The 25,103-nt window shown below is 34.3% G+C and overlaps 1 protein-coding gene across 1 annotated transcript in view; it reads left to right on the top strand.

Moving 5' to 3' along the window:
- LOC111162449 (chromosome unknown C14orf39 homolog) overlaps positions 1–25,103 on the top strand; it is a 58,803-nt gene that overhangs the window by 17,830 nt on the left and 15,870 nt on the right. Inside the window, exons 5-13 of the mRNA XM_022526883.1 lie at positions 3,594–3,781; positions 3,871–3,913; positions 6,130–6,250; positions 9,435–9,532; positions 11,201–11,334; positions 12,019–12,095; positions 18,097–18,182; positions 18,268–18,326; positions 24,332–24,393. Of these exons, the coding sequence (XP_022382591.1) occupies positions 3,594–3,781; positions 3,871–3,913; positions 6,130–6,250; positions 9,435–9,532; positions 11,201–11,334; positions 12,019–12,095; positions 18,097–18,182; positions 18,268–18,326; positions 24,332–24,393 (868 nt within the window). The remainder of the gene's footprint in view (positions 1–3,593; positions 3,782–3,870; positions 3,914–6,129; positions 6,251–9,434; positions 9,533–11,200; positions 11,335–12,018; positions 12,096–18,096; positions 18,183–18,267; positions 18,327–24,331; positions 24,394–25,103) is intronic.

Raw genomic sequence — 25,103 nt, 5'->3', positions numbered from 1 at the left:
GTCCTGGGATCGAGCCCCACATCGGGTCTTTGCACAGTGGGGAGTCTGCTTCCCCCTCTCTCTCTGCCTGCCTCTCTGCCTACTTGTGATCTCTCTCTCTCTGTTACATGAAGAAATAAAAAATCTTTAAAAAAAAAAAACCAAACAATTCAGTTGTTCAAAAGTGGCCCTAACTGGGTCCTTCCTGAGTTTTGGGGAGGTGAGTTCCCAGAGTAAAGGGCCTTGCACTGAGGGCAGAGTGGGCACTGCTCTTGGGAAGGGTTCTGGCAGATGCCTCCTTAGCTGAAGCTTGGAACAGACTCACAGGCAGCAAAGTGAGTTAGTTCAGTGGGTGAGGTGAGGTGAGGTGAGGTACCCTAACCCGGGGGACCTCATAACACAATTCAGATTATTTTCTTCCATCCTCTCTTAAAAAAAGGAAGGAAGGAAGGAAGGAGCCCAGCTCAGCTGTTTAGGATAAGCAGAGGTTTTTTCTGGTAATGAGATTTGAGAGAAATTTCTCCCCTGAGTTTTCATGAAAAGGGACTTATGCAGCATGGTAGTCAGTTACCTTCTTCAGTGGCCTCCCCCAAATAAACACCATATATACATACATACATACATACATACATATAACTTCTCCTTAGAACATCTCTCAATGCAAGTCAAGGTTGTAAAACATTATTAAAATGCTTCTATGAGGGGCTAAAACAAAGCAGTTTAAATATGTACCTCTCTAATAGTGTTTGTTGTGGATGACTTCTCTTAGGTAGCTAAAGGTATTAAAGTGAAAACAGGTCTTTCTTAAAAAAACCACATAGGTTGGTTGAAGTGATGACTCAATATCAGACATGTATAGAAGAAAAAGACTCCCATTTGCTGGTATCATGAGTACTGAAGGAAATAGAGGTACCAGCTTCTTGTTTCTCCTAATCTTCCATTCTAGACATTGAAGTATTGTTGGCAACAGGTGAGATAGTCAGGCTATGCTGGTCTCTGCTAAAGTTCCTGTATGGAGTATATAAGAAGAGTGGGCATGAATATATAACATGAATAGGGTAAATGTGGTATGTTAATTTCATCTGAAACTGGTGACTCAGACTCAGTTTTCTAATAGATATTTCCCTCTTCTCTGCACCGTTTCCCCCCAAAGTGAGAGAGTAATTAGCAAATGTATATTTAGAGGAATAAGAGTTTGTTTTGGGCTCAAATGTTTTATTTTATGAAAGGGGACAGAGTTTAGTATATCAAACAAATTAAAACATTCAGAAGATTCAGATCTGCTGACCAGTACAATACTGTTATCCTTAGTTTTTTTTTTCCTGAGTATACAAACATTTATAAAAACTGTTCTTGTTTTCTCAGCTGCTAAGATGAGATAATCAGTATAATATCTTTAAATAAATATCCCTGTATAGTATGTCTTGATTTAGAAAATTTACAGAATTTTGAGGAGCATAAGGACTATCTATTTTTAGAAGATTTTCAATGAATATCATATCTTGATGCTAAGTATATGATAAGAATTGGGTAAAAAGAGGATCTAGGAATATATTTCCTGTAAAGAACCTGGATTGAACATTTTCACTGCTGTAGATTAGGATAGACAGATTTTTAAAATTGTTATTAAGGGCCAAATAGTAAATATTTTAGGCTTTATGTGTTATACAGTCTCTGCTGATATTCAACCCTGCTGTTGTAATGCAAGAACAGCTTTAGACGCTATGTAAATGAATTGCTGTGTTCTAATAAAACTTTATTTGTGGATATTATAGCTTGAATTTCATATAATTTTAATGTGTCATGAGATATTATTATTTTGATTTTTTCAATTATTTTAAAATGCAAAACTTATTCTTAGCTCACAGGCCATACAAAAACAGGTATAAGGTTGAATTTGGCCCATTGGTTTAAAAAAGTCAAATGAAAAGGGTTAATATCCTTTTGTAAGAATTAACTGTCCACTTAAGACTTGTGCCCAAATTGGTGACCATCCACCTCTACCTGAATTGGACTGGAGGAGCTCTTCCAAACAGTGCTGAAATTTTCTTCATAAATAGTTATGGTGTATATAAGAATGATTGTGAACCCAGAGCTCTAACACATAAAGCATGACTTCCTATTAAAATGTCAGCTTAGAGAATTGAAAGTTTAAAAAGCATAATTACAGAGGTAGCTGAACTGGGGAGGGTAGAAACCGAAAACCTCAGGGAGGATAGAGATCAGGAAGTCATTGGAAAAATGAGGTTTTCATTTTAGTTTTGATTTGTGTTTCCCTGATGATGAGTGATATCGAGCATCTTTTCATGTATCTGGTGGCCCTCTGTGTATGTTCTTAGGAAAAATGTCTATTCACATGTTCTGCCCATTTTTAATTGGACTGTTTATTTTTGGATGTTCAGTTTTGCAAGTTCTTTATATATTTTGGATACTAACCCTTTATCAGATATGTCTGATTTGCAAGTATCTTTTCCCATTCCATAAGTTGCTTTTTACTTTTGTTGTTTCCTTCATTGTGCAGAAGCTTTTTATTTTGATGAGGTCCCAAATACCAACAACGCAAGAAACAGCAGGTGTTGGCAAGGTTGGGGAGAAAGGGGAACCCTCTGCACTCTTGGTGGAAATGTAACCTGGTGCAGCTACTCTGGAAAGTGGTATGGAGGTTCCTCAGAAAGTTAAAAATAGAACCCCTATGATCCAGCAATTGAACTAGTAGGTATTTACTCAAAGAATAAAAAAATACTAAATTAAAGGGATACATGTACCCCAATATTTATAGCAGCATCTTCTACAACAGTCAAATTATGGAAACAACCCAAGTATCCATCAACAGATGGAAGATAAAGAAGATGTGGTACCTATATACAATGGAATATTACTCAGCCATAAAAAAGAAAGAAATTTTGCCATTTGCAATGCCATGGATGGAGCTAGAAAGTATTATGCAAAGCAAAGAAAATCAGAAAAATACAAATACCATATGATTTCACTTATATGTGGAATTGAAGAAACAACTAACAAAAAGGGAAAAAAGAGAGAGGGAGGCAAACCAAGAAACAGACTTTAACTATAGAGAACAAACTGATGGCTACCAGAAGGGAAAATAGCTGGGGAGATGGGTTAAGTACATAATGGGGATTAAGCAGTCCACTTATAAGGAGCACTGGGTGATGAATGAAATATATTGTACACCTGAAACTAGTATTACACTGTATGTTAACTAACTGGGATAAATAAAAACTTTTTTAAAAAAGTAGGTTCTGCAGTATTAACTAAGATAAGAAATAAAAAGATCCCGGAGTTAGACAACTAGATCATTGGTGACCTTGAGAAGGGCAGTTTCTTTTCTTTTCTGGGAGGAGGGCAGTTCCTTTGGAATGGCGGGAGTAAAACTGAGAGGGGTAAGGAATAACTCAGAGAAGAGAAAAAGTAGAGAGTTGAAAAGTGTAATGAAGTTAAGGAAAATTTGAAAGGTAAAGAGTATTGAGGGAAACGGATAAGTTGGCATTTGACTTGCCTTTTATGCTTAACTTTTTAGACTTTAACAGGTGATGCTTAGAAAGTTTTTAGATATATTCTTGTTATATTGTCATCATTTCTTTTAATTTTAACAGAAAAATGTACCATGGTTATATATGTCAGTATAAAGATGTTTTGAAGCAGTATCAGTTAAAATACTCAGAAACACCCCTTTCACAAGAGTATTATAAGAAGAAAAGAGAACATGAAGAAATTCAAAATAGAGTATTGGCATGTACTGAACAACTAAAAATAAATGAAACTATCTTTATGGAATTTCTAGGTATTAATATTTTATCATATGTTTAAATAACAGCATCTCGGACATGAAAAGAACAATGAATCAGACTAAAATATGATTTTGTTTTTCAGTGCCTGCTCCTTTTCCATCACTTACTAAATGGACATTGCATATGTATCCACAAAGTATTTTTACCTAGAATTTTTATTAGATAAGTATTATTTCTATATTTTAATTGTTATTATGTTTTACTGGTAAGAATCAAATGGATTTGGGGTTTTTTTTGTTTGTTTAATTAAAAAAATTAGAAGTTACTTTAAAGGTCATCTGGGATTGGTTTTCATATATGTGTATGTGATGAGAAGCAAGCAATTTTTTTTAAGAATTTATTTATTTATTTTTAAAAAAGATTTTATTTATTTATTTGAAAGACAGAGATCACAAGTAGGCAGAGAGGCAGGCAGAAAGAGAGGAAGGGAAGCAGGTTCCCTGCTGAGCAGAGAGCCCAATGCGGGGCTCGATCCCAGGGCCGTGGGATCATGACCTGAGCTGAAGGCAGAGGCTTTAACCCGCTGAGCCACCCAGGTGCCCCGAGAAGCAGCAATTTTAATGAGAATAAAATGGTATATATGTCTGGCTTTGAGTGGTCTACCTTAGCAACCAAACTAATGAAAAAGTCATCTTTCTCTGTCTTACCAAAGAAAGAGTTCCAGTTAAATCTGTTGATTATTACTTGTTAGGTTAGGAAGGTGGTGAGGAGGTGAGTCACAATTATCTACTCATCTATTAGAGATTGATTTGGTACCTACCTTGTGCCAGGCAGTCCTTGAGAAGTTACAGAGCTTTTTGTAAGGAGCTCACAGTTTAGTAGGGAAGACAGACACATAAATAAATAATTCTAATACAGTGGCATTTTATTAGATGATTAAGTAATTATTAATTGGTCCTAGTCTCATCTGTTTGTCCAGGACATCTTCCCTGATGATGAACTTAGAACTTTAATCCTCTTCCAACCTCTACAGTCCTTCCTGTGCTTTCCTATCAGATTATAACTCCACTGCTTGTACTAAGTCTTCTTTATCCCTGCATTCTACCTTGCTTCATTCTGCTTCATTCTAAATCATCCTTTTAACTCCTTTGTTGCTTGCTCTCTTCATGTTTAGATTTTAGCTTATACTGTTTTTAGTTGTTTATTTGCTGCTTACCTGTGTTGTAACTTCTCAATGGGAAGAGGCAAAGGTTGGTTGATGCACGAGGCATAGCAGAAGTTTAGGAAGTTTGATGTAGGAAGAGATGAGAAATAAGATTATGTGAGAAACAAGAAGAGGTGATGGAGATAGGGAAAACTGAAGGTTAGGATTTAAATACCTGTATCTAAAAATTTTAATTGATACTTTTTATGACAATACAGCATTATAAGTAATATTCATCTGAAATTTTTTGTTCTAGCATACATGTTATATATTTTAAGGCAGAGTATTTTTTACTCTGCCTTAACTCGACAGATTTTCTCTAGGGTTCTTGTTCACTACCACTATTCTGTTAATTTTTAAGTTCTCCTAAATGATTTGTGGAGTAATTTAGGAAATTGTAATAGTTAATAACTATGCAGGATGTCTGTTAACAGCTGAGAAATTCTTGAAATTGGGCATAAATCTAGTTTAAGCATGAAGCCCAGATGGAAGATCTAGCTGTCTTTTGAGTCCGGCAGCTACACTGATGAAACTTACAGAGTAAGAAAAGGGAAATTGGATGGATTTTTATTTAATTAATCAATCAATTAATTAATATTTTAAAAAGAGTTATTTATTCTTGAGAGGGGAGGGGTAAAGGGAGAGGGAATCCTAAGCAGACACTCTGCTGAGCTCAGAGCCACACTGTGGGGCTTGATCCCATGGCCCTTGGACCATGACCTGAGCCAAAATCAACAGTCAGACACCCAACTGACTGAGCCACCCGGGTGCCCCAGTTGGATTTTTAAATGTCGACTTTGGAATAAATAAACAATGGAAACACAAGAAGTTAAATTTGGACCTGAATTGATTATGTATTATTAGTCATGCCTGAAGACATGATGAACTTGGGTAAAAAAAATAAAAGCAAAACAACCACCGTGTGAAATATTTAAGTAAAAGAAAAAATTCTAACAAATATTTTTCAGGAAGAGTTTTTAAGCTCAATATATAACATAGGTAAGCAATAAGTTATCTTCGTCAGTTTGCCAAATGATTATATTAGTTTTGCCTCTATTTTCAGATACTGTTATTAATTGCTTATTGCCATTATGGAACATATATAAATAATGTTACATAGTATTAACAATTTCTGATATGGTACATATATTATAAATGTAAAATTTACTTGCATAACATAGTTCCTTAACATAAAAGGGCTAACATGAGATGTAAGACACAAGATATTCTTAAACATGCCAGCGATTATTCCAAAAGTTCATCTGAATTGAAGAAAGAAGTAGATGAAGTGGAAATAGAAATTAATTATTTTAACCAGGTATATATTTTGTAATATGTTTCTAATATATGTATTAATGTATAAGTATAATGCTATGTTAGTTGACAATCTTAGAAGTGCTATTTCTAAAGAGCCTAAATATAGAGAAAGACTTAGGAAAATCTATTTACCTCAGATTACCTTTGGAGCCAATATGTGTTTTAGGTACGGAGCATATTTAGTTACGAGTTTTACGGAATAGTTTAATTTTCTTTGGCAGTTGAGAAAAGATTAATTAAAAACAAGACACAGCTTAATAACAGGAATTTAAAGGCACTAAAAGGGTTACAACAGTGTTGTCAAAAAAGAGAACAAGACAGTAAATTGTTTAAAGAATTTAATTTAGAAAATTTATGGTTTTAATCTTTATAGAACTAAGCCAGAACTAGTTTAGCCCTTAAGATTGATGGTGCATGATATTTTTCTCAAATACATTTTTATTGTCCTCTACCAAAATGGTTTTCATTGACTGTTGGAGAACCCATCCAAGTCATTTCCAAATTCTGAGAAAAAAATTGAACACCTGATTTTATGGACTTTTTGTAAATTGTGTTAAAGAAGATACATTTACCATTCATAGGTATAAGTTTCCAAATAATGTAAAATCATTTTAATAATAAGAACAAAATAGATGCTACTTCCTTCAAAATATAGGGTAACTGTGTCTATATATAGGAAAATGATACCTACTTTGCTTCTGACCTTTTTAAAAAAGAAGATGGAAGTTCACTGAATCTAGGTTTGTTAATAGATTTGTAAGGAAAAGTTAAAGGAGTATGAATTATTTCTAATTTTGACCTTGTTTTAACAACTTTCATTAAAAGATAGCTAATGCATATTATCAAAGCCATCTATGAAAAACCCACCGCAAATACCATTCTCAATGGAGAAAAACTGAAAGCTTTTCCGCTCAGGTCAGGAACATGGCAGGGATGTCCATTATCACCACTGCTATTCAACATAGTACTAGAAGTCCTAGCCTCAGCAATCAGACAACAAAAGGAAATTAAAGGCATCCAAATCAGCAAAGAAGAAGTCAAACTATCACTCTTCGCAGATGATATGATACTATATGTGGAAAACCCAAAAGACTCCACTCCAACACTGCTAGAACTTGTACAGGAATTCAGTAAAGTGTCAGGATATAAAATCAGTGCACAGAAATCAGTTGCATTTCTCTACACCAACAACAAGACAGAAGAAAGAGAAATTAAGGAGTCAATCCCATTTATAATTGCACCCAAAACTATAGATACCTAGGAATAAACCTAACCAAAGAGGCTAAGAATCTATACTCAGAAAATTATAAAGTACTCATGAAAGAAATTGAGGAAGACACAAAGAAATGGAAAAATGTTCCATGCTCCTGGATTGGAAGAACAAATATTGTGAAAATGTCTTTGCTACCTAAAGCAATCTACACATTGAATGCAATCCCTATCAAAATCCCACCCATTTTTTTCAAAGAAATGGAACAAATAATCCTAAAATTTATATGGAACCAGAAAAGAGCTCGAATAGCCAAAGGAATATTGAAAAAGAAAGCCAAAGTTGGTGGCATCACAGTTCCGGACTTCAAGCTCATCATCAAGACAGCGTGGTACTGGCACAAAAACAGACACATAGATCAATGGAACAGAATACAGAGCCCAGAAATAGACCCTCAACTCTATGGTCAACTAATCTTCGACAAAGCAGGAAAGAATGTCCAATGGAAAAAAGACAGCCTCTTCAATAAATGGTGTTGGGAAAATTGGATGGCCACATGCAGAAAAATGAAATTGGACCATTTCCTTACACCACACACGAAAATAGACTCAAAATGGATGAAGGACCTCAATGTGAGAAAAGAATCCATCAAAATCCTTGAGGAGAACACAGGCAACAACCTCTTCGACCTCAGCTGCAACAACGTCTTCCTAGGAACATGGCCAAAGGCAAGGGAAGCAAGGGCAAAAATGAACTATTGGGATTTCATCAAGATCAAAAGCTTTTGCACAGCAAAGGAAACAGTTAACAAAACCAAAAGTCAACTGACAGAATGGGAGAAGATATTTTGCAAGTGAGATATCAGATAAAGGGCTAGTGTCCAAAATCTATAAAGAACTTAGCAAACTCAACACCCAAAGAGCAAATAATCCAATCAAGAAATGGGTAGAAGACATGAACAGACATTTCTGCAAAGAAGACATCCAGATGGCCAACAGACACATGAAAAAGTGCTCCACATCACTCGGCATCAGGGAAATACAAATCAAAACCACAATGAGATACCACCTCACACCAGTCAGAATGGCTAAAATTAACAAGTCAGGAAATGACAGATACTGGCGAGGATGTGGAGAAAGGGGAACCCTCCTACACTGTTGGTAGGAATGCAAGCTGGTGCAGCCACTCTGGAAAACAGCATGGAGTTCCCTCAAAAAGTTGAAAATAGAGCTACCCTATGACCCAACAATCACACTACTGGGTATTTACCCTAAAGATACAAACGTAGTGATCCGAAGGGGCACGTGCACCCGAATGTTTATAGCAGCAATGTCTACAATAGCCAAACTATGGAAAGAATCAACAGATGAATGGATAAAGAAGATGTGGTATATATATACAATGGGATACTATGCAGCCATCAAAAGAAATTAAATCTTGCCATTTGCGATGACGTGGATGGAACTAGTGGGTATCATGCTTAGTGAAATAAGTCAATGGAGAAAGACAACTATCATATGATCTCCCTGATATGAGGAAGTGGAGATGCAACGTGGGGGGTTAGGGGGGTAGGAGAAGAATAAATGAAACAAGATGGGATCAGGAGGGAGACAAACTATAAGGGACTCCTAATATCACAAAACAAACTGAGGGCTGCTGGGGGGAGGGGGGTCGGGAGAGGGTGGTGGGGTTATGGACATTGGGGAGGGTATGTGCTATGGTGAGTGCTGTGAAGTGTGTAAACCTGGCAATTCACAGACCTGTACCCCTGGGGATAAAAATACATTATATGTTTATAAAAAAATAAAAAATAATAAAAATGAAAAAAATTTTTAAAAAAAGATAGCTAATGCCACAAAAACATAAATCCTGTGATTATATAGAAAAAATCATATTCATTAGTTAAGATGAAGCATATGTTCCTTAATGTTTTGTAGATAATTACTTTGTTTTGCTTTGCCATTTTTCTTTTTAGCAGATTGCAAGACTCCATGAAACTAAGAATCTTGGAGAAACTCTGGAAGAAAAAAATAAAAATATAGAAAAGATAAAGGAATTGAAAGAAAAGGATAGGTAAACTTTATTTTTTATAAAGATTTTATTATTTATTTATTTGGAGAGCATGCACAAGCAGGGAGAGGGACAGAGGGAGAAGGAGAGAATCTCAAGCAGACTCCATGCTGAGCGTGGAGCCGAACCCATGGCTCAATCTCACGACCCTGAGATCATGACCTGAGCCAAGATCAAAAGTTGGATGGTCAGCTGACTGAGCCACCTAGGCACCGCTAGGTAAACTTTAAGATGGGATTTTTATATGAGCAGTTATTCTGCATCTAAACATTTGATTCTATATTTTATATTCTATCCCAAACCACTAGTATTCACATATTTACGTGTATATTTATATATACTTTTGTGCAGGCTATTTTCCACTTATTTCTTGAGAAATATTGATTTTACCCTTAAATATTATAGATTAACATTCAAGTATGCTTATTATTTAGTAAGGCCAAGGATAATGTATAGAGAGAAATAAGGTAGCAGTAGCACATTTGCTGTTTTATAACCTGTCATTACACATTTCACCCAGATTTTGATAATGGGTCACCAATAGGAGTAAAACAGAGGACCAGTTATGGAAATAGCATTGTATTTACCTTTTTATCACCCCTGTCACCAGTTTGACCAATTCTTGTTTTGCCCCAGAGACTGAAGATGAATTAAAATGCTGCTGAATCTATGGCATCCTATGCTTCCTTGTCTTTCAACCTAATGGTGATAAATAGACTTCAGTGGTGGAGGCATTAAAAAAAAAAAAAGGATTGATTTTGTCTGTTATTGTGTGACAGAAAAATAGGTGTATTATAGTTGCTGTTTCTGGTAAAATTTCTACTTTTTCTCCTTCTGCCTGTAGCCTTTTAAATTCTTCTAAATTCATCTCATTAAGTTCCATTGCTATTGTCCTGATTTTTCAACACATTCCTCTCCCCAGTTAATTTCTCAGACCCCACTTCCTTGGATTTATTATTTCCTTGATTCCCCCCTCACTCTTCTCGTAACCATAATAATCTGTCTTTAATTCTATGAAGAAATTGATTAGAATTTCACTTCATTGGCAACTTTTTAATACTGTAAAAATCCTCTATATTGAGAGGAACTTACATAACTGCTTAGTCATTTTCATCCAATTTCTATTTTGATAGTTATTATAAATAACATCATTACTTAAAGTATTTAATTATCAATAACTAAAATTATTTCTCTAATTTAGGAAAAATTCAATGAGTTTTATTTCTTCCAGTAAAAAACTTAAAAGATGTATTTATGATTATAAATTGCTTTACTGATTTCTGGATTCTAGTATACTAGCTGGTTTGATCCTGAATGATTATTTTTAAAGTTTTAGAGTACTTTGAAATATACAGCATGCTATTTGTGGATAAAGTTTTGGTTTTAAATGCCTTTGATATACTTAGAAATTCTTTTAAAATTATTGTTTTAAAAATTAAAGTGTGGTATGCTAAGAAGGGTACTAGACTTAATCAGGAAAAGTGTATTTTAGCTGTGACACCTGTAAATAATTTAATAATATTGGGCAGATCTATCAAATTTTCTGGAACTCAGTTTTAGTGTATGCAAAATGAGTTTAAACTGTGTAGTATATAAATATCTCTTCTAGCTTTAAAATACATTTAAAATGCATTTTTACTTACTAAATATTTAATGTAATTCATTCTTCAGAATTTTTGAAAAAGATGAACAACCTGCACTTATATTGAATAAAACCCCTCAAAACAGTCAATTATTTCTTCCGTATGAATCTCAGAAATTATTCAGACTAATGAAGATGCATTCTTCAGAACCAAGAGTTATAGGTACAGTATCTTAATTATTTAAAAACTTAGTTTTCTTTGCAAGCACATAGAAGAAATAGAAGCAAATTTTGCTATCATTAGTTGTAAGCAAGAACAGACAATACTAGAGAGCAGTAGACTCAAGAAAGTACCACTTTGATTCTTTTTGAGAGCAAACAAGATATGCCTAATTTTTTTTCTTTGAGAGAGAAATCACAAGGTATTAAAAGAAGTGCTCTGGTCTGCTTGCACAGCTGTCAGAGGAGGATGAATAATAAGAAATTTTTCATTTGAGAAGTTATGAGAATGTATAATTAAAGTGGATAGCCGACTTGTGTTAATGATATTTGTAACTTAGTCTCCTAAGATATTTGAATCATGTTTCATTTGGTGGATTTGCAGATTACATTAACTACATTGTATCAGTTTAACCCCATTAGCTGTTCTTTTTCTTCTAGTCGTCTTTGGTTCCTCATTATAAAGATGTAATTTTGTAAGCTGGTTTTCATTTTACATTCATGCTTATTGAAATAACTGTTATATAGTATGGAATTAAAACTTATGTAGAAATTTCACATTTCTATATTTTAAGTTAAATATTCATGTAACTTGATTTTTTAAATTACAAGCTTAGGTTGAATGTTGGGCATAATTTTTTATTCTATCTCTGGAATTCATTTGAAGTTGTACAATTTAATAACCTAGATAAAAAAGAAGAAAGTTCTGTGAAGCAGGCAAAGCTTGCCAATATTGACTTTAGACAGAAAGAAAACAATGTGCAGGTAGGCATTTCTTTTTTAATAGTATAAATTAAATATTTGCTTGCATTAAATGAAACCGTGAATGTACTGCATTTGGAACATGGGTCTGTGTGTATGTGTATATATGTGTTATAAATATATTAACTCAGTCATTACTATAACTCAAGGTCTAAAAATCTTAAAACAATTTCAGAATGTCAGCCTGAATATTCACTGCATAGCCTTATTGTTTTGTTTTGTTTTTTTTTTTTTAAGATTTTACTTATTTATTTGACAGAGGGAGACACAGAAAGAGAGGGAACACAAGCAGGGGGAGTGGGAGAGGAAGAAACAGGCTTCTTGCTGAGCAGGGAGCCAGATGCGGGGTTTGATCCCAGGACCCTGGGATCATGACCCAAGCTGAAGGCAGAGGCTCAATGACTGAGCCACCCATGCACGCTAGCCTTCTCACTCTTAAAAATAGAAAAGATATTTAAAAGTACCAATCCCTGGGGCACCTGGGTGGCTCAGTGAGTTAGGTGTCTGACTTTTGATTTTGGTTCAGGTCATGATCTCAGGTATGTGAGATTGAGCCCTGCATTGGGCTCCACGCTGGACATGGAACCTGCTTAAGATTCTCTCTCTTTCTCCCTCTGCCCCTCCCCGATGCTTGCATGCACACTTACACTCTCTCTCTCTAAAACAACAAACAAAAAAACCAAGCCCCGTACCTAGTAGACCAAAAACATATTTCTGAAGAAGGAAAACAGAATTGGATTGAAGAGGGAAATTGTGGCCCATGACTTGCATAGAATACTCTTGCAGAAGGAATAGGTGTGGAGATAATGAGTAGGGTAATTGGTTGGGTTACTTCAGTGGGAGTTAGTTAACACCTGTTCATCTCATAATCCCTTTGCCTTTGGGCAGTCATCAGCAATGGGATGACTGTCTCCAGGTGGAAGCAGTAAGTGTAAGAGTTTGGGTTAGAGAGATAGGTGGTACTGTAGGGAGTTCATGATGCTTATGAAAAACAGGGAACATACCACCCAGAAAGCTGGCTTTTGATGTGGCACATCTCCATCCTCCCCCGTTTTTCCTGAAAATAGTCCATAGGGAAATTCTCAATGAAAAATATGATTGCTTTCATTAATTCATGATTAATATATACAAACAGAGGTGTAGTGGTGACCAAAGTAATTAATGAAACTTATTAATTCTAAATATGTATTAATTATAAAAACTTATAAATCTGGAACTAAAATTTCAGATTAGATCAATATGGGATGAAGGTGGGAAGATAAATGAGGGAAACAAAAATTTACCCAAGTTCTTTTTTTTGTTTGGGGATAGAGGTAGAGAAGAAACAATACTGATTTACTTATATATTGTTGGAAAACAGAAAGTGTGAATTCATGCATGTATATTGAACACGTAAGGATATACAACATAAATGAAATGCCGTGTGTAAAATTTAGAATAGTAGGGAAAAAAAGGATGAGACAAAGAAAACTTAATCAGTTCAACAAAAGGCAAGAAGGGAAGGGTGGATAAAATAGCTAGAATGCATTGTAAATAGAAAATAATATGCCATAAATAGTTTCAAACAAATCAGTAATCAGCAATTGACATATATTCTGTGGAATATATATACAAATACAGACATATACTTTTTTTTTCCTCTTCCAAGTTTTAAAATTCCAGTTCCTTTCAGGTATACAATATAGTGATTCATCACTTATACACAATACCCAGAGCTCATCACAGTAAGAGCCCTTTGTAATATCTGTTGCTCATTTAACCCATTCCCCTGCCCACCTCCCCTCTAGTAATCCTCAGTTTGTTCTCTGTAATTGTAAAATTGTAAAAAAGTCTCTTTTATGGTTTGCCCCTTTCTCTTTCCCTCCAGTGTTCATTTGTTTTGTATCTTAAATTCCACATATGAGTGAAATCATATGGTATTTGTCTTTCTCTGACTATTTCACTTAGCTAATACTCTCTAGCTCCATCCACATCGTTGCAAATAGCAGTATTTCATTCTTTCTTACAGCTGAGTAATACTCCCATTTGTGTGTGTGTGTGTGTGTGTGTGTGTGTGTGGTGTGTATATGTGAATATCTCCTTTATTCATTAGTCAGTGGACATTTGGACTCTTTCCATTTGATATTATTGGTAATGCTGCTGTAAACAGAGAGGTGCATATATCCCTTTGAATTAGTATTTTTGTATTCTTTGGGTAATACCTAGTACTGCAATTACTGGATCGTAAGGTAGTTCTATATATAACTTTTTGAGGAACCTCCATACTGTTTTCCAGAGTGGAACAGCCATATACTTTTAAAACAGAAGAGCTGAAACAATTTGACAAATGAAGAGTGAAGGTAGAAGGAAATGGGAAATATATATCAGACAAATGCAAACAAAAAGCAGATGTAACAATGTTATATAAAATAGAGTTCAAGACAACAATCATTAATAGGGATAACTATATTTCATATTTTTGAAAAAAAGTAACTCACCAAGTTCTAAGAACCGTGATGCACCATATGTAAAGTAAAAATTGATAGAATTCCAAGAAAGTATTGAATCCACAGTTTAAAAAGGATAGCTCTCTCAAAAAAAGTACTATCTTGAGTTTAGGTGTTGAGTTTGGGTACATTGTAACAATACAAAACCAAATGAATGAAATAACAGCATCTTAAACAAGATGAATATTTATTTTTCTCTGACCTGCCATGAAATTCAAAGTGACTCAGGGTCACTTACCAGGGCTCATAGCACCATTTCTACAGTGTCATTTCTCAGATTCATCTATGCTTTCTTTTCCTGATATTGCAGTATTCACCAAAATTGACCATTTACTACAACTAAGAGGATATTTCAACCAGTTTTAAAAAGTTGTTCTCTTTACTTACCGCTATATAAAAAAAAGAGAAGTTCAACAAAAAGATAAATCCTCCTCAAAAAAGTATTTAGCAGAGGAAAAAGAAATTCATACACTTTCAATTATTTGGGGGTTAAAGAAGAAATCAAGATAAAACTATTTAGAATACTATAAACCAAAACCTATGGAATCTATCCTAATTGGTCCTCCAAAACTTCTATTTGAAAACAACTATATTAGAAAATAAAGATTAAAGTTAGCTGAACTCTAAGTGTGAACAGCTCAATTCAAAGTGTGAAAAAAGCTCAACTCAAAACAGGAAAATAACAATCCAAAGAAAGTAGGAATTAATAAAGAGAAAAGCAGAAATTAATGAAATTAGAAAGTTGGGTTAATCAGTATAGCCAGAAGTTAATAACTTTTAAATAGCAATAAAATAAAATTGCGGCAAGTATAAAAAAAGAGAAGCCTCACCTCCCAAAAGGAAGAATAATAAGGGGGGGAAAGTGCATATCCTTGTACATAGGGAAGAAATGTTTTCAAGGCCCTAAGAGAATACTATGCAAGACTTTATAACAATAAATTTGAAAAATTACGTGAGGGGGTTAATTTTCTAGGACAATATAAATTGTTAAGTAGACTGAAAAAGAAAGACATGAATAGAACCATAAACTAGAAGAACTGGAAATGTAAGTGAAACGGAAATGTAAGCAAATCTCTGTTTTGCTCTTTCCTTCCCTACTTGCCTCCCTTCTCCCTCACACATACACACACACACACACACACACCTTTCAAAACATACCAGAATCAGTTTTTCCTGTGAATTCTACCAAACCTTTAAGGACTAAATCAGAATTTCTAAACTCTGACATTATTGACATTTTAGGCGAGATAATCCTTTTTTGTAGGGTCATCTTGTGAACTTCTAGGGGCAAATAGCACCCACACCAAAGAAAAGACAATAGAAAATGGTCTCCAGACATTGTCAGATGCTCCCTGAGAGGAAAAATTGCCAGTTGAGAGCAATCATTTTATTATTTATTATTAATAAGTAATTCTAGAGAATAGAAGAAGTTGGAAACTAGCCAATAAATTATGCATGGCTATTCATTAGGTAGCAAGGACAAAGATAGTGAAAGAAAAAATTATACATTCATCTCAAGAATGAATATACATGTAGAAATCCAAATAAATTATTTGGAAACCTAGTTTGGCACTGTAACATTAAAAAAAAATGTATTATGACTAAAACTTGGTTTTCCCAAGAATTATAATGATAGCATTAGAAAAGTTTGTCAATCATATTGACACTTTATCAACAGATTAATAATTTTAAAGATTTAAAATAAAAGATCTTTTTAAACAATGTGAGAGAAACTTATACTCTTAGATACCAAAATGTTTATCATAAAATTCATTTTAAAATGTGCATTTCAGTGGTTTTTAGTGTATTCTTTTTTCTTAAGATTTTATCCATTTATTTGATAGAGAAATCACAAGTAGGCAGAGAGGCAAGCAGAGAGAGGGAGAGGCAGGCTCCCCACTGAGCAGAGAGCCTGATGTGGGCCTCGAACCAGGACCCTGGATCATGACCTGGGCGGAAGGCAGAGGCTTAACCAACTGAGCCTCCTAGGTGCCCCAGTTTTTAGCATATTCTAAAGGTAGTGTAACCATCACCACAGTCTTAATTCCAGAATATTTACATAATCCAAGGACTTTTTTTTTTTTTTTTTTAGGGTGGGAGAGAGAGCAAGTGAGCAGGGGCAGAGGGAGGAGAGAAAGAATCATAAGCGGGCGCCATACCCAGTGCAGAGCACAATGTGAGACTCAGTCACACAGCCCTGAGATGATGACCTGAGCCAAAATCAAGAGTTGGCTGGCCACTTAATCGACTGAGCCACCCAGGCACCCTATCCCAGAACATTTTAAAATATCAAAATCCAATGATTATAACAGTGTGGTGTAAGAAAAGACAAATTGATCAGTGGACTACATCAAAACAAAAAACTTTGCTATGACAAAAGACACCAACAAGTTATAGAGAAAGACAGAATAGATAGGAAAGTGGTATGCAGAATGTATAATACATAAATACATAATACAAATTAATTTTTAAGATAGGCAAAAGATAAAACAGTTTACAGAAAAAGTGTCACAAAACAAGATGCTTGAATTTTGGGGTATAGGGAAATGCATATTAAACCAATGAGGTACCTGGTTTCCCCTATCAGATTTGCATACACTACATTTGATAATATCTGGTAAAGTCACCAATAGTGGGAATGTAATTTGGTGTAATTACTTTGGAGGACTGGTTCATAATACTTATTAAAAATAAAAATGTAAATATTCAGCAATTTTAGTTCTTAGCATCTACTATAAACAACTACTTAACTTGTACAAATACTTTTACAGGGAGCCCATACAAAATGTATATTGTTTAATACATCGAAACAGTAACAACACTTATTCTTTAAGGGACAAATGTTCTTTAAGGGGCAAGGTCTTTTATGATCTAAAAGCACAATAAGATCACAGAATTCAGACCAATGGCTGTTATAATTAAAATAAATGGGATTTTTCCTACTAAAGATATTTTTATGTTGAGTTGAATAAGAAAAATCAGGAACTCTTCAAAATGAGTGACTCACAGAGAATGACTTGAAACAGACAATACAAACATTAGTAAAGCAGTGGCTTAGATATTGATATTAAATAAAATCTAAAGTTAAAAATGAAATATTACCTTGTTCATACATACATAAAAAACAAAATCTCAGGTTTTAATCTTTTAATGTGTTTTGCTTTTTAATGTTCAGTTTAAGAGGTTCTTAGATACAAATCATTTGAGAAAATGGTTAAGATTGACTTGAATAGTCATAAATATGGGATAAAAAATTGTAAGTTTACCTTAAATGTAGAAATACTACAAAGCATAGTTATTATACTTGTCCAAAATACTAAATTCCTTATGAGTCTTAAAGTTTCCTAGCATTTGAATATTTTGTATATAGTGGTTTCAGTTAATGTTTATAGTTGTTCATATTTATGATGATGAGGAGGAGAATGACAATGTTCTTGGAGAACCTTCAGTAGCCATGGCAAGCAAAAAATTTTTATTGTCTGTGCAGCTGGTTCTAATACTTAATTTCTTTTGTTCAGGTACTTAATGACTTTACTCTGAATGACCATTCAAAATGCTCAAATTCTGTGGCTATTAAAAATTCTCAAAATATGATGCATTTCAGGTAACTTTTAAAATAGGAAAATGTTTTAATTCTGAAATTTATCAGTTCAACAAATAATATAAAAATTTTATTTATTGTATTTTAGATTGTTAACCCCACAGAAACAATCAAATTGCACTCAGTGGTTTGAAAAAGGAGATACAGGTATTTGCTGTTTATATTTTTTCCTAAGAAATGGGAGTAACAAATTATGTCCAGTTTTTATACTATTCAAATATATTATTTGGATTGTTCACATCTTTGATTAACTGACTGTGCATGCCTGGTTTTTAAAAACATTTTTCACTCAGTATAAAATATATCATTTCATTGTAAAAGATTTGGAAAACAGGGAAAAATACAAAAGAAACAAAGATACCATCACCCAGGTATAACTGGCACCATCCATACTGGTATATGTTCTTGTCCTACTTTCCTATGTATATGTGTGTTCTTTTACTTTCTCTCCCAAATTTGAAACATACTATATATCATTTTGTAACCTTTTCTTTCCATTTGATATACTGTTCAGGATATTTTTCTATGCCATTAAATAGATTTTATTTTTAATGACTATCTTATGCCATGGAAGGATATGCTATAATTCATTTAGCCATTATCTCAAAATTTTGAATTATTTTAATTATTTAGCCATTCTTCTTCAAAATATTAAATATCTTATTGTTTCTAGGTTAAGCTACTATATTCTTTTACATAAATCTTTTACTGTTTGGATTATTTTCTTTGAATAAAAGCATAGAAATGTTACTGGAGATATATATATGAATTTATTTTCTTAGATCAACTAGCTGTTGGAAGATTTTAAGGGCATCATACTCTTGAAAAAACTATGTGTGTATATAAATATGTATTTATTTGTATATGTACATGTGTATACATAATGTATATAATACAGTGTGTAATATAAGACATCTCATATGTACATATACATACATATTAGTAATCCAATAATGAGTAACAGTTATTCCACTATATATATATTAGGCTATATAAAAGTCTTCACTTTTTCTTGTCTTTATGATGTGGATTATAGCCTTTTATTTTGCAGTTTTAAAATTGTCTCATTTTATTGAATCAGTAATAAAAAATCTCCCAACAAACAAAATCCAGGGCCAGATGGCTTCACAGGCAAATTTTACCAAACATTTAAAGAAGAGTTAATACCTATTCTTCTCAAACTATCCCAAAAATAGAAAAGGAAGGAGAACTTCCACATTTATTTTATGAGGCCAGCATTACCCTGATGCCAAAACCAGATAAAGACTAAAACAACAACAACAACAACAAAACCTACAGGCCAATATCCCTAATGAACACGGATGCAAAAATTCTCAACAAAATACGAACAAACCAAATCCAGCAGTACATTGAAAGAACTGCTCACCACTATCAAGTGGGATTTATTCCTGAGTTGCAAGGTTGGTTCAGTATTCACAAATCAATCAACATGACACATCACATTAATAAAAGAAAGGATAAGAATCATATGATCCTTTCAGTAGATGGAGAAAAAGCATTTGACAAAGTACAACATCCATTCATGATAAAAACCCTCAATAAAGTAGGTTTAGAGGGAGCATTCCTCAACAGAATAAAGTCCATATACAAAAAACCCATGATCGAAATCCTCCTTGGTGGGGAAAAACTGAGATCTTTTCCTTTATGATCAGGAACAAGATAAGGATGTTCACTCTTACCACTTTTATCCAACATAATACTGCAAATCCTTGCCACAGCAATCAGACAACAAAAAGAAATAAAAGGCAGGCAAATCAGCAGGGAAGAAGTAAAACTTAATCTATTTGTAGATGATATGATACTATATAGAGAAAACCTGAAATACTTCACCAAAAACTGCTAGAACCGGTAACATGAATTCAGTAAAGTTTCAAGATACAAAGTCAATATACAGAAATCTATTTCATTTCTATATGCCAATAATAAAGCAGCAGAAAGACATTAAGGAATAAATCCCATTTACAATTGCATCAAAAACCATGAGATACCCAGGAATAAACCTAACCAAAGAGATGAAAGACCCATACTCTGAAACTTATAAAACACTGATAAAAGAAATTGAAGATGACACAAAGAAATGGAGAAACATTCCATGCTCATGTATTAGAAGAACAAATACTGTTAAAATATCTGTGTTACCCAAAGTAATCTACACATACGATGCAATCCCTATCAAAATACTACTATCATTTTTCACAGAGTTAGAATAAACAATCAGAAATTTTTATGGAACCACAAAGAGCCTGAATAGCCAAAGCAACCTTAAAAAGCAAAGCTGGAGTCATCACAATTCCTGATGTAAGTTATATTACAAAGCTGTAATGATAAAGATGGTATGGCACTGGCACAAAAACAGACACATAGATCAATGGAACAGCACAGGAAATCTAGAAATAGACCCACAACTATATGGTCAATTAATCTTTGACAAGGTAGGAAAGACCATTCAATGGAAAGGAAACAGTCTGTTCAAGAAATGATGTTGAGAATACTGGACAACCATATGCAAAAGAATGAAATTGGACTATTTTCTTACACCATACATAAAAATAAATTCAAAATTGATGAAAGACCTAAATGTAAGACAGGAAACCAATAAAGTCCTAGAGGAAAACACAGGCAGTAACCTCTTTGACATCGGCCATAGCATCTTCTTACTAGATACACCTCTTGAGGTACGGGAAATAAAAGCAAAAATAAACTGTTGGGATTTCATCAAAATAAATTTTCTGCACAGCCAAGGGAACAGTCAACAAAACTGAAAGGCAACCTATGCAGTGAGAGAAGTTATTTGCAACTGACATATCTGATAAAGGGTTAATATATAAAATATGTAAAGAACTCATAAGACTCAAAATCCCCAAAGCAAATAATCCAGTTAAAAAATAGAAGACATGAATAGACATTTTTCCAAAGAAGACATACAGGCACATGAAAAGATGCTCAACATCACTCATCATCAGGGAAATACAAATAAAAGTACAACAAGATATCATCTCACACCTGTCAGAATGGCTAAAATTAACAATACAGGGAACAACAGGTTTTGGTGAAGATGTGGAGAAAGGGAAACCTTCTTACACTGTTGATAGGAATGCAAACTGGTGTAGCCTCTGTGGAAAACAGTGTGAAGGTTCCTTAAAAAGTTAAAAAAAGAACTATCCTGTGACCCAGCAATTGCATTACTAACTAGGTATTTACCCAAAGGATACAAAAATACTGATTTGAAGGGGCACATGTGCCCTGATGTTGTAGCAGCAGTATCAACAATAGCCAAATTATGGAAAGAGCTCAAATGTCCATTGATTGATGAATGGATGAAGATGTGGGGTGGGTGTGTGTGCGTAATGCAGTATTAGTCATAAAAAAGAATGAAATCTTGCCATTTGCAACAACCTGGATGGAGCCCTAGAGAGTATTATGCTAAGTGAAATAAATCAAAGAAACAAAAATACCATATCATTTCACTTGTATGTGGAATTTAAGAAACAGAACAAACAGTCATGGAGGGGAAAAAGAGGCAAACCAAAAAGCAGACTCTTAACTATAGAGAACAAACTGATGGATGAGAAGAGAAGGAGGTTGGGAGGTGGGTTAAATAGGTGGTGAGAATTAAGGAGTGTACTTGTGATGAGCACCAGGTGTTTTAAGTTTTGAGTCACTAAATTGCACATCCGAAACTAATATTACACTGTGTTAACTAACTGGAGTTCAAATAAAAACTTTAAAAAAACTGGCTCAGGGGAGCGCCTGGGTGGCTCAGTGGGTTAAAGCCTCTGCCTTCTGCTCAGGTCATGATCCCAGGTTCTGGGATCGAGCCCCACATCAGGCTCTCTGCTCAGCGGGGAGCCTGCTTCCTCCTCTCTCTCTGCCGGCCTCTCTGCCTATTTGCGATCTCTATCTGTCAAAAAAAAAAAAAAAAAAAAAAAAAACTGGCTCATTTTGGCAGTAGAAAAATTCTGTAAATATATGTATACTCAGAATGGCCTTAGAATAAACTATGCATCTGTTTCTCTCTCTCAATATAATAGTCAGCCAACATAATGTGCTTATTCTAGGTAGATGGGTTTTCTTCATGCTGTCTTCTGGAAGAAAGAATTATATCTTAACTGCACAGATGATTTGTTCCACCTGTTTATAATTTTCTATGTATGCTAAGCTGACAGAGTGTTAGACAAGAGAAGAAAGCTGATCTCTAGGAACAATGCACCCCTAATACAGATATGTGGGGAAATGCGTATGTCTGGCATAGTCTAGCTGCTGTTCAGCATATATAGTAAGGCTTCATACCCAAAAAGGCATGTAATTATCTTAGAAGAAAAAAGGACTCTCTTCAACAATATCCAAGCCTGTCTTTTGAGGAAGTTAATGTGATGAAAATAATAGTTGTGACTTAACTGCAAAAGACAAAAGCTTTCAGATGATCAAATAGAAAAAGGTCTATTCAAGGTAGGAAAGAATTTCTTAAATAAGAATTAAAATGCCCAATCAAAAGAAAGTTTGATGGGCGCCTGAGTGGCTCAGTGGGTTAAAGCCTCTGCCTTTGGCTCAGGTCATGATCCCAGTGTCCTGGGATCGAGTCCTGCGTCGGGCTCTTTGCTCAGCAGGGAGCCTGCTTCCCCCTCTCTCTCTGCCTCCCTCTCTGCCTACTTGTGATCTCTGTCTGTCAAATAAATAAGTAAAATCTTTTAAAAAAGAGAATTTGATAAATTTGGCTATACTAAACTTAAGAATTTCTGTTCATCAAAAGACATAAAGAGAATGGAAGGGGAGCCCAAATGACTCAGTCGTTTAAGTGTCTGCCTTCAGCTCAGGTCATGATCTCAGTCCTGGGATCAAGTTCCATGTTAGGTTCCCTGCTTAGTGGGGAGTCTCCTTCTTGCTCTTCCTCTGCCTGCCACTCTGCCTACTCTTGTGCTCTCTTTCTTTATCTCTCTCAAATAAATAATCTTAAAAAAAAAAAAGAAATGAAAACAAGAGGATATATTTTTAACACATAAAACTGTCAAAGGACCAGTTTCCAAAAATATATAAAGAATTTCCACAAACCAAGAAGAATAAGTCAGACAACCCAATTAGAAATATGTGCAAAATATGCAAGTAGGCACTTGAAATAGAGCAACTCATATGGTAAATAAACATATGAAAAGATGCTCAGCAAATTAGGAAACTGAAAAAGCCACAGTGAGCTATTATACATCCAACAGATTAGCAGATTCAGAAAGTCTGACAGTGGTTAGTATTAGAATATAGAACAATAAGGACTCTCATAACTGTTGGAGGAACTCATTTATAAATGACTGTATATTGAGACTATATATAAATTATAATTAAAGCTAATGGTTTTGTCTGGTGAAACTGAATGAGTTCCTAAGGTAAGTTGGGATGGCTAGGTACCACAACAAAAATTGATAAATAGTTTGGAAAATAAACTCTGGAAAATAGTTTAAAATTTGGTAAAATGAAAGATATACATACTCTTTACCTCGTAATCCCCCTCCTAGGTATATACCTGGAGAAATACAAGTACATACATACAAGTATATATGTAAAGATCACTGTTTGTAATAGTCTCAAAGTAGAAACACCCCAAATGCCTGTTTGCTAGTAGAACGGATGGATATATTATGTTGTTTGTACAATGGAATACTTAAATCAATACAAGTAAGCAAATTATGTCTATATGAAACAATACAGATGAATTTCACGAGCATATGCTGAATAAAAAAAGCAAGACAAAGAACACATATTACCATTTTATCATATAACATTTTAAAACAGGAAAAATAACTGAATTACTTAGGTGATAAAACTATAGAAAGCAAATCAAGGAAATTCAGGATAGTGAATACCTCTGAGGAGGACAATATGAAGAATATGTGGACATTTGAAGTATGTATGATGTTCTGTTTCTTTACCTGTGTGATGGTTACATGGATATTCTCTATAATTTCCTTTTAAACTGTTCACATGGGTTTTATTCTCTTATCCGTGTGGATTGGGTTAAACTATATGAAACCTATTTTTGTAGGTCAAAAACAGTTAAATATTCACAATTCTTACTGTTTGTATGTTTTCTTTACAATTAAACTGCCAAAAGAAAAACTAGTTTGTTCTCCTGTAACAAACAGATGCTGAGAGTGAAGATAAAGGGACAGTAAGACAATTGAGAGAAGCAAAGTGTACTTCACAAGTAAGTCAAATATTTGATTTGTGATTTCTAAGCAAAATATTCCAATTTAAAATGCTGTTTCCACTTTAATTTCAGATTAGTGAAGATTATATATGTGAGGTCTAGGTGTTTTAGGTTAGTAATCAAGTTCCTGTGATGTTAAAGCTTCTATTCCTTAGAGGAGTTCTAGATTTAAAAAATGAAGCCACAAAAAGTTTATATGAAAATACACAGAGTTGTTGTTAATAATTGATCATAAATATATGTATGTATACATATATATATTTATATCACAACTAAATCACAACTGAAGAAAACAAGTTTGGTAAAATTGAATGACTTTCTAAGGCAGTTCAAGACTGGTGGTTGCCGCAAAAGTATTTTCCAAAATATTTTTTAATAGTGGAAAACATTAATGATAGACGTAGACAATGTTTATTCACTTTACTAAGTTAGCTGCTAAAGGTTAAAGCAAGACAAATGACACAGTAGAATTCTGCTCAAGAAGAGCAGGTAAAGGGGCGCCTGTGTGGCTCAGTGGGTTAAGCCTCTGCCTTCAGCTCAGGTTATGATCCCAGGATCCTGGGATCGAGCCCCACATCGAGCCCCACATCGGGCTCTCTGCTCTGCGGGTAGCCTGCTTCCCCCCCTCTCTCTGCCTGCCTCTCTGCCTACTTGTGATCTCTGCCTGTCAAATAAATAAAACCTAAAAAAAAAAAAGAGCAGGTAAA

This window comes from Enhydra lutris, unplaced genomic scaffold, assembly GCF_002288905.1.
Source record: "Enhydra lutris kenyoni isolate GAN:26980312 unplaced genomic scaffold, ASM228890v2 scaffoldscaffold4, whole genome shotgun sequence".
NCBI lineage: Eukaryota > Metazoa > Chordata > Mammalia > Carnivora > Mustelidae > Enhydra > Enhydra lutris.
This window is presented reverse-complemented; position numbering and strand designations above follow the sequence as displayed.